At 36.2% G+C, this 10,828-nt stretch overlaps 2 protein-coding genes across 2 annotated transcripts; one reads left to right on the top strand and one right to left on the bottom strand.

The window, feature by feature from the left end:
• Positions 1-296: 296 nt before the first annotated feature.
• LOC113203011 (serine/threonine-protein kinase STK11) lies at positions 297-5,255 on the bottom strand. Its single transcript, XM_026417489.2, has 9 exons — positions 5,040-5,255; positions 4,314-4,679; positions 4,044-4,217; positions 3,820-3,952; positions 3,612-3,748; positions 3,327-3,512; positions 3,049-3,215; positions 2,828-2,926; positions 297-2,739 (listed from the first exon to the last, which is right to left on the bottom strand). The coding sequence occupies exons 2-9, from the start codon at positions 4,670-4,672 to the stop codon at positions 2,597-2,599; spliced, it is 1,398 nt and encodes a 465-aa protein (XP_026273274.1). The 5' UTR covers positions 4,673-4,679; positions 5,040-5,255; the 3' UTR covers positions 297-2,596.
• Positions 5,256-5,547: 292 nt separating this feature from the next.
• Positions 5,548-8,536, top strand: LOC113203009 (inositol polyphosphate 5-phosphatase K). The gene is made up of 10 exons (XM_026417487.2): positions 5,548-5,863; positions 6,444-6,560; positions 6,644-6,721; positions 6,824-6,971; positions 7,072-7,247; positions 7,333-7,563; positions 7,638-7,791; positions 7,867-8,004; positions 8,087-8,299; positions 8,382-8,536. The coding sequence occupies exons 1-10, from the start codon at positions 5,850-5,852 to the stop codon at positions 8,424-8,426; spliced, it is 1,314 nt and encodes a 437-aa protein (XP_026273272.1). The 5' UTR covers positions 5,548-5,849; the 3' UTR covers positions 8,427-8,536.
• Positions 8,537-10,828: the final 2,292 nt, after the last annotated feature.

Raw genomic sequence — 10,828 nt, forward strand, 5'->3', positions numbered from 1 at the left:
GTGCGGGCGCGCGCCACGTGAGGTGTCACCACAGGGGCCACTCGGAGGGGCGCGAGGCCGGCTGAGGGCGCCGCGGGGCGCGTGGAGGCGGGGCAGGCGAGACGTGGAGGAGCGAGGCGAGGCGCTCCGCGGTCCCTCCGGCAGGACACTGACGCGCCATGGAGCCCGCCAACAGCCAGCGAGCCAACTCTGGAGGGGCAACTGGAGGGGAGGTGCCTCACGCTCGCGCCGGAGAGGGAGAGGGCCATTTATGAGGATAGCGCTCGACGGGTAGCAAAAGAATCCACACTGGGACATGAATCAACACGGCTATTGCTTTATTCAAATGAAAAATATTGATTCAGATATCTCTGACTATTTTTTATCATTAAGGCAGAAAAAGTTACTTAGCCAAATTAGTTTACACATTACTAAACATTAGAATGCTTGAAAAACGAGTGACAGTGTAGGAAACCTGCCTACTAGGGAGAATGGTGACAGGCAAGTGAAGAGGGCGAAATTTCAGCTCATTACTAAAGTTCACCTCTCCTGAACATTTTCTCTCAAAGGACGGAACATTGGCTGCTTCACATAGAACTCCTATTTTTGAGGAACTAGATTAGAAAAATGTACAGGGTGTATTCCAACACACCTTACCAACTTTCAGGATGGATTGGGGGTGCCCAGCCCAGCGGAGTATGGATGCAAACACTTGGGCTCGCAGACGACACCACCATGGCAGGAGGCACGGCTGATCCACCACCAAAGTCAGTAAGGTGGGTAAGGGTTCACCCTGTGTGTGCATTCTTGTCTAAATGAACAAAACCATAATTCATTACAAGATAGGCAGAAAGGAAAGTAGCAATACAGTGTGGGAGATATTTTTTCACAGCCATAAAATCAATGGTATTTTCTCGCGAAAAATCTACAACATATATGTTCAACACATCACAAAAAACGCACACTTCTTGGATTGTCGAATCTGTAGTTTCTTACTGCCGTGATCTGCACAAGAAGTGGGGGGGGGGAATGCCATTGCAAAGCATACACATATTTTTTGAACCATTGAAAAAAAATACAATATCAGTTTTTGCAGCTCATTGGACAAAATCAAAGATAACAAGTACACAGAAAAAATTACACCATTAGTAAAACTTTAGAAAGATGACTATCTTGATTGATTTGTTTGTTACAAAACCAAATTTGCAAACTAAGTACATACCGTAATTGATGATTACAGGCTAAATTAATGAGCATTCCTCTTTCTCACTAGGGTTGTATCTCATATATAAAAGTAAGGTACCTAAAAACATCTACAGTGTAAATAACAATGTGCTACCTCACTTTGTGTTGGCGAATAAGATTCCATATCATATCATAACAAGAGTTAAACTTCTGGTAAAATTTTGGTGGCATGGCTCCTATCTGTTACTAACTCAATGGAGCATTAACATATCTTCCTAAGCAGAAGTTGGATATTTAAAAGGATAGTGTAAGCCAAAACATTGCCAAAAAAATAATTTCTGTAATCCACACCCAATACAATAGACTTTACAATATGGCACACACCAAACAACAATTTGTTTAAATTAAAATGAGATAGTATCCTATGCGTGGTAAATTTTAATCAGACGGGTAAAAGTAAAGTTTAAAAGTGTAGATTATTTGCATGAGGCAAATCAAAATGGGTTTTTAACTCATCTGAAGACCTAGGACATAGGACAAGTCAAGTTAAATTCTTTCTTAAAGTCTCACACAATACGGTTTTGAATTTGAATTGATAAAGATCTCACATATTCTTTCAGCATGAGCAACCACTCTTTTCAGACAGCTCAGACCACAAAACATCTCAGTTTGAACTGAAATTCAGACAAATCCCTGGAAATGACTAGAAGGATCAGACTGATCACAAATGAAACTTAATCCCTCACTTGTGATTTGTTAAATAGAAACCAATAAAAGAAATTAAAAATGTTACTCATTATTTTACAAAAAGAGAATAGCTTTCACACTCTAGACATCAAGTCAAAATTAGAGACAGGTAGTGGGAGCATAAGTATGTCCTCAAATGAAAGATAGAGTTTAGCAAAAATTATAACCATGTGGACATAGAAGAAATCAAAGTCAAAAAGTCAGGTACAAGCAAGACTTAAAAAATGGCACAAAACAATTTGTGACTGAAAAACACAAACAAAAATCTGATTTCTAGAAACTTTCGGAACACATTATAAGACAGTTATATACTCGTAAGATGATTTGAATTATTAGATAGGCTCGAAAAAAAACTAAGAAATCCCACCAAAAAAAATGAGAGCTTTCAACTTATATTAAACCATTACCAAGCAAAATTAAAAAGGTACAGAACAATTTAAATGAAATTCAGTCATTTCTTTTTTTTAACAATCCCACAGTAAGTAGTCACAAGGGAAAAAGTAATACTGGGGAAATATGAGGAAAGTAATGAAATGAAGTTTGAAAAGATAAAACACAAATGGTATCTAAATTTCAAGTTTCAGTTAGCTGCTGAGACCCCTTTTAAAGAAATAATGAAGGCAATTCTAATCTTACCCCAGCACAAGGGCAAGCAGACAGAGAGCTCTAGGCTGGGGTACAGATATCATGATTGTTTGCAAGGAGGAAATTTCTTAACACTAATGCAACTTGTTGTTTTACGTTTTGATTTCCTCTTGCTTGAGTCACTAGTGCTTTCTCCAGATTCTTCTGTTTGATGTGTGTCGGGACTACCATAACCCATTTCATCTGCAACATTCAAATTTTTGAGCATTAGGAAGATTTTCTATTGTTTGGATTGCTTTCCAAAGGGTTACATTTTTCTACCAAAACATACCTGGGTACTTTTTTGGTGATCCTTCCTTACTTCTAATGTTGTTTACAGGCTCCTGCCACTCAAAACCATAGCGTTCAGGATTTTGACCTTCAGCCCACGCTAAAAATTCAAAAACACCGTCAATAAACCTTTAAGAATACTTGCTGATTCTCTGTAGTGATGCCAAGGTGTTGTGGGAAACAAAACAACATGCAGCATTTTGTGACAAGAAAATACCGTACCATTCCTTTCATGTTCAGTGTAATACTGAGGCTGAACAGATGTTGGATCCTCTACGTAATGGTAATCCATAAGATAAGGTAGAACTGTCATATTGTGGAGCTCGTCACCCCGAAGAGGAGGGACAGGGACTTGCTCAAGAGTTTGAGGAGGCTTGCGCCAGAACCACCTAGGATACACAATACATAACCGTTTTTAGTACTTAGTAATATTTTTTTAAATCTTCAAGCTAGCCTTAACACATTTCTATTCATATTAACAAAACAAAAGCAGTACTAACGGATGTTGTCTGATTTGTTGTAAGGTAAATCTCTTAACTGCATCCTTTTGCAGCATTCCATGAAGAAGATCCCGAAGAGGGTTTTCAATTTCATCAGGGATTGTATATTCACCCTTAGCAATGTTTTCAAAGAGCCGGAAGATGTTGTCCCCTTCGAAAGGGTATAGACCTGTGGTGATATTATACCTGAGGGTAGACAATAAAAAATACATAAATGTTTTGAATGCCCCCGGAAGGAAAGACTTGTTTGTGAAAAGTTCAATGCAAGAAAAGTTGAGGTCTCACAATGTAACTCCGCTGCTCCAAATGTCAACTTTAAAGCCTAAAAACTTTTCATGGCCATTTGCTATTTCAGGTGGTTGGAATGCAGGTGAGCCTTGCCCGGTAAAGCAAGTATCATCCTCAGCAAAAAAATCTAATGCCTGAAACAATTTTAGAGATGCCTTTAGCTCAGGGTGATGCCCAGAATAGTAAAATATCAAGCTAAACTAACCTCGGCAACTCCTAAATCAGATATTTTTAATATTCCACTGAGAGTCAGAAGAAGATTTCCTGGTTTAATATCCTTGTGAATTATTCTTTGACTGTGTAGGTACTGCAATCCATCCATAAGTTGACAAAAATACCTATTTGAAAATTAATTTAATAAGACAAATGCTATCATTGGGTACATTATTAAGTACTTGAAAGTGTTCATAAATGAGAATCAATACTAACCCATGGGCTTGCCAAAGTGGAAACCTTTTTTGAGGAGTGCTTTCTAGCATATCTTGTAGTCCACCAACGCAAAATTCCATTACTAAATACATTTTTTCTTTCTCATCGTTAACAAGAACATCTAAAAGACCAATGACATTTCTATGCCGAAGTTTCTTCAGAAGAGTAATCTCCCTGGAATAAGTAATTAATCATGTTAATAAAAATGCACAACTACATTTTGACTTTATTAAGATCAATGACATAAGGTAAGTTTCCCAGCAAGCTCACCTTTGTACATTTTGTTCTCCATTTGGTATCCTCCGCAACTTACGCTTCTTCAAGATTTTCACAGCTCTTCTGCATAGTGTTTCTGAATCTAAAACTTCCTTCACCTTTCCATAACTACCTTCTCCTAAAAGATCACCCATCACATACTTCCCTATCATTTTACAGCGTTTTTTCTTGGCTTCATAAATAATTTGATCCGAGTCCACTCTATGGAAAATGGGAACGTCAGTGTCTTCATCATTGATCCAGCTTGCTGGTTCCAAATCATCAAAAATTCTTGAGCCCCCCTCTTCATCATCCAGGACTTCTTCATCTGAATAGGCTAATACTATATGTTCTTCGGCTCTTTCTGAACCCATGGTGAACCTGGAAAGCATTAAGAGAAATATGTAAAAATATTGTTGATGTCAAGTTTGATTCATTGTACTGAAACAGAGACACAACCTCTAGGCTTTCGCCAGAGTGACAGACAAATATAACACAAATGAAAAGGACAGTCGGTATGAAATAAATTGTGTGAGACTGTGAGTCCAAGAAGTTCACTGGAGTAATAGTTTTAACACAGGGCAAAGGATGTTATAAATTTACCACAAAAAACGCACGACAGTGCAAACAGAATTTACATAACTAGAGTTAAATTCAAGTAAGATACATTGTCGTCAAGATTGACAATGTTGACAGCTCACAGTAGGAAACAAGATTTAGACATTATAAACATAACCTTACCATTGAGGAGTAACCTTAAAATTTTAGCATAATTTAGTAAAGATGTAGCTTATGAACATTTCGAGAAACCTAAATGCATTTAAATTTTCACCATACGAGATGTAAAATTAGACTTCACTTAATCACTCAATAGTGACATTCATCAAAATTACAGTGTAGCTTAAAGAAAATATTCTTCTCCCTCAAAATATCGTGGTGACTGAGGGCAGGATTATGGCCACTGAATTGTTGACAATGCCAACTGCTTTGAGTTCCATTTTGAATCAGTACAACTTGGTACTACCTAAATGTAGCCTTATTCTTAAAACCCAAGGTTCAGTTATATTTTGAAACCAATTATTAGTTTATTTTAAAGTACATTTCCCAGAAATATACCAATTACTTATCAAATACATTGCTAGAATGCTGGCAGCGGTTTGCTTGACGTCATCTAATATTTTCTATCTTTTGTCTTCCTATGTCTTCCGAGTGTTCTAAAGGCTGCTAGCAGACCAAGTATGTAGACAGAGGATAGACAGACAGACAAATGCTAGTCTGCTATGAACTGGCTGCTTGTGTGTGTTGCGTAGTGGACCTAGTAAAAGGAAAAAAAGTACCACATCATGACTAAGTGAAACCTATCAATGGGTTATCGACCTGAAATATGTATCTTAATTTTATTTGAGTTCCGACCATGTTCTAAACATTTTATGTCATTGAATGTATTTTGATACGCGCACCTGTTTTACTGCATTGATACCTTCTGCAAGAAGCATTCCGATAGTATTGACCAATATTGAGGTTTTGCAATAGACTACAACTCTCTTCGAAATGGACAATTTGCGGTTTGTACATTTAATATTCTTTCCTGTTTTTGAACAACAACAAAATAATCACCGAAATATGGAGTGGTTAGAATTACTTACACCCTGCTGTTGTTTTGTGGAAACTTTCACTTGAACACAGAAGTTCATTATTTTGGTCATCAAATAATTTTGTAACAAACTTATAACTTTTAGACAAACACCCAAGTAGCAGAGATTCATCAACAGTTTGTCAAATTGTAATTAGTGTCATCATTGCCAGTTATTCTCCATGAGATTTGAGGAATACGATGTACAGTTGTGATACTCCTCGCTATCTGTTTGACCTCTTGATGGTAAAGAATTAGGATGGAGTGAATAGACCAATGTAATATAGCAATGGAAATGTAATTGTGTATTGATGTATGGTGTTGTCTTATTATGGTGATGAGTTGTAGCTTCTATAATAAAAGTAATTGACTTCGGAGTGAGGAATCACAACAACATATAGTTGCCAACAATTTGATTTATCATTTTCCGCTATGTATTATGATGAAATCAAAACTTACTTATTGTTGTTGTTGCTTACTTATTTTGGTGTTTTATATTTTGCTGTTTGCAGTGTGTACTTAGCAACATGGAATGTGGCCACTCAAGCCCCAGAGGAGGATGTAACAGCACTTCTCGGTTTAAGTAATCGATCATCAAAAGACAGGCTTCCAGATTTATATTTTGTTGGGTATGCTACTCTGTGATTTTGAGGGGGTATTTTAAGTTCCTGTTTTGTTCAGTTTTATTTATGGAACTACTGGTCTCATACAGCTTGCAAGAAGTTAAATCTCAACCGCAAAATATGCTCTTGGACGCTCTCTTTGATGACCCATGGACTAATTCCTTAAGGTTAGTTTTCATTCACATGTTTTTAGCTGTGAGTTAGTAGTAACTTAATTTTCTTACTCTATTGTCATTTTATGAATCGGTTTCTATCTATGTCTCTCACAGGACTGTAATGGCAAAGCACAAGTACATCAAGATTAAAACAGTTCGTTTGCAGGGATTGGTTCTTAATGTATTTTGCCTTGCTCACCACCTTACCCATTTGAGAGATATTCAAACCCAATTCACAAAAACTGGACTAGGAGGAATGTGGGTGAGTTTTAACTATAATTTACACTTAAATATCTAGGTAAGTGGTAATGTCCGTGCTTATCATGACAATTATAATCAAATTATTCTATCTATTTATTCAGGGCAACAAGGGAGCTGTCACAATTCGTTTCAACATATATGGGTGCTCTGTATGTGTTGTCAATGCTCACTTAGCTCCTCATGACCATTTATTGAAGGAACGTATTGCAGATTACAATACCATTGTCAGTTCACAAACGTTCTCTGTGGGTGAGACCACTCGAATCTTTCTACATGAGTAAGTACTTTTGATAATTAATTTAATTGCAGAAAAATACTCTCCAGTAACCTCTCTATTGTTACGTTGGTTTCTTTCATTACAGCTATGTATTTTGGATAGGGGACTTAAATTTCCGTTTGGCTGATCCTAATGTTTTGACTGGAACTGAAATAAAACGTTTAGTTTCCTGTGGTGAACTCAAGTCACTATTGGACAAAGATCAACTTCGTCAAGCCATGGCCCTTGGAACAGCCTTCAGTGAAATGACTGAGCAGATTCCACGGTTTCCCCCAACATACAAGTATCAATTTCATAACTCCACTTATGACTTGAAGTAAGTGTTCAATTTTCAGTCTAAATACTGTTAATGTTTTGGTAAATTTTAATTGATTCTATCCCTTTTGGAAGACGGCGCCCTTCATGGACCGACCGTGTGCTGTATTTTGTGCATAAAAACGTTTATGAAAACATAACACTTCAGGCAGAACAGCTCTCATATACTAGCCTTCCTCAGTATGAACAAAGTGACCATAAACCAGTTGTGTCTGAATTTGTTATCAAGGTACATATCAGATAGCAGTTAATATTTTATTACCTGAATGATTGTAAAATTCTAAGACAGACCCAATGTTTCCAGGTATTCAGTGATTATCATGATAGATTGGTGGGATTCAATCCCATTGGGGACTGGTATCTTGATGAAATGAACAGTGTCTTTTGTAACATTGATGATGATGTAAAAATTTCACCTTGGGATTGGGTTGGTCTATACAAGGTAAATTGAAGGTTTTGAAGGTTCATTTCTATTGTAAAATATTGTTTACATATTTAACTATTGCCCTCTGTTCAAATTATAGGAGGATTTTTCAAGCTTAGATGACTACATTTGCTATGTGTACGTCAGCACTACTCCTCTTTGGATTGAGAACAGTGGAGGGCAATCAAATCAAACAGGAAACACTCTAAAATTGACCTTTCCTGACACTGCCCCTCGTCTTCCTGGGCGCTACCAAGTTGTGTATGTGACTAACAGCCCAGTTTCTGTTTTGGGAATAAGCGCACCATTCCAAGTAAGTGCTTTTAAAACGTAATCTGTCTTATCTAAAATCCACTTAAAACTGCTTGAGACTTTGATTTTTTATTTCTTTAAAGGTTTATTCTCCAAGAGTGCAAACCTTGGATTGGCAACAGTCGTAACATTCAGTTTTGCACCTTGATTTTCTTGCCTCATAAGGTATTAGTTTTCTTTTTGGTCACAAAAGTAACAGTTACCCAGGGATAAACAATCAGTTAAGGAATCTGCTTTATTGCAATATCCTAATATCTATGTATCCGACTAAATGTACCTTTCTCTACGGCTAATTGGCATACTGTTTACTGTTGGACTGGGTACAGTACAATTTCTGGTAGCTTGTATTGTAGCATCTTTTTTATGCATGTTGTAGGTTGTGGTTTAAGGGGAAGAGATGTCTATCTATGTTATGTTACTGCTATCTCAGTAATATTTTTGGGGGACCATCTACTTATTTTAGTGTAAGTTTGCTCTACAGTTTATCCTGGAACAGTGTTGTATTCCAAATGTGATGTAGTTTGTTTTCTTCACAACACTTAAACACATTCTTCAGTACATAGTTGGATTAAAAAAAAAACACACATCTTTTTGATGTAATGAATTTATTAACTGAAGAGCTTCTTTGGCTGAGATAAAATGTATCCTGATTGTGAGATTTTAACCATACTGCATTTATATGTCATGAGTCACTGTTAATATTTTAAACTAAGATATCTATTTTCTTATGCAAAACCTCCCTAGGTAGCATTCCTGTTATTCCTGTCTTTATAATGATGATTTTATTTTGTTGATATCAAGAAATTGTTTGAACACTACTTTTTGTGGTGCATCTCAAAATTTTAGTTCCATGTCATGAGTTCTGTACCTGTTTTGTCGCTATCTGATCTTAGTTGGGGTTTTGTAGGCCTGTTTACAAACGCAAATCCATAATGCTGTATCAAAATCAGTCAGCATAAGTAATAATTAGTTTTAGTTATGGGACTGTTAAACAGCACTGTGCTTTCTACTTATCATCCGTCCATGATGCAAATTGATTTTTGAATTGACCTACTTCAACATTTAAACCACAGCACGTTACCTAGTGAATGTATCATATGGTGCATCAGATTGAAGTAATATTCAATAACAGACCATCACACTGGGTGGCCCACAGACTTCAGAACAATATTTAGCTATACTGCACCGCTTGCAAGCATGTGGACAAGTTGCCTACTCGCTGCATGCGGTACAGTTTAACTAATGTAGATGTTCCGGACAACCTTTATTATGCAATTTGTGTTTTCAAACTTTGCCCCTTTTTTAAAAACGATTACACTTGGCTTTAAAGTGAAGCAAAAACTTAAATTTGCTGTACAGGCCGTTCAAACCCCTTAGAACAAATGTAACACAATTTATTTTATTTTGTACAGTGTAAACTATAAGATCTGTGATATCAAGGAAGTCATTCTAGTGTGAGTTAATTATTGATAAATGTTTATTGCTTTTACAAATAGACTTAACTTGATATAATTTTGAAAGTCATTTGCCTAAATAATATCATTTTTAAATAACTTATCTTGCCTGTATATGTTCAAGAACTCTTATAAAGTTTGTTTGAGGGTCTCAATGCTCCTGTTTGTTGTCAGCTACATGTGTTTGCTTAAAATTTCTACACAGGTGGTGGGTGATGGGGTACAGTTCATTCTACTTTAATTTTGATTCTTGAAATGTGTTTTTGCAATCACTGTGTCACAAACATACAATGTGTAGCTATTTTCAGAAAGAATAGATTTTATGTTATTCCTAATATGAAGCACTTTTTTTCAGTATTAATGTATACATTGGTCTTTTTGTTCTCATCCATGTCACTTGTGCAATAGTCTAGATTTTTAAATATTTAAGTATGCATATGTGATGGTAAAGTAATATATTTTACTGTCTGTACAGTCCAACAAACAAGGATTCGTTAAGAATTGGTCAAATTGAAGTACCCCGAAGTCACTATAAAATTATTTCAAATATTTGAATTTGATGTTATTTTGGGATCAAATTCATTTTAAATTTACAGGATGCCTCTTTGTCAGTATTACATAAATTTGACCTAATTGTGATTTCAAAGTGCTGTCAAATTCATTGATTTGAATTACTCAATAGTTATGTATCAGCAGTAATGTCAGTTAATTTAATTTGACTAATTCTTGACAAATCTCTGTTTGTTGGGAGGCGTGGGCCTACTGAACAATTACCTTTCAACCAAAGGGAGACTTTCTTAAGGTACTTGAAGACTACTTTTAAAAAAACACCTTAGTAAGCTAGCTTGTATTCTTCAATAAGCCTGCTGACTTAGAGATAAGTAGAAAGAATGTTTCATCTTACCTGATTCCTTCATTATTGCCTTTGCTCAAAATAGTCTTATGTTAATGAAGACTTACTTACTTACTCTAGTCTGCTTCTCAGTATGTTCGCCATAATTCACCTCAGCTATTCACCTTCAGTACAACAGTACACGGAGTAACTTTGTCGTGGTATGAATCGCATTGTAGAAAAT

This window comes from Frankliniella occidentalis, unplaced genomic scaffold, assembly GCF_000697945.3.
Source record: "Frankliniella occidentalis isolate FOCC.00 unplaced genomic scaffold, Focc_3.1 Scaffold29, whole genome shotgun sequence".
Taxonomy (NCBI): Eukaryota; Metazoa; Arthropoda; class Insecta; order Thysanoptera; family Thripidae; genus Frankliniella; species Frankliniella occidentalis.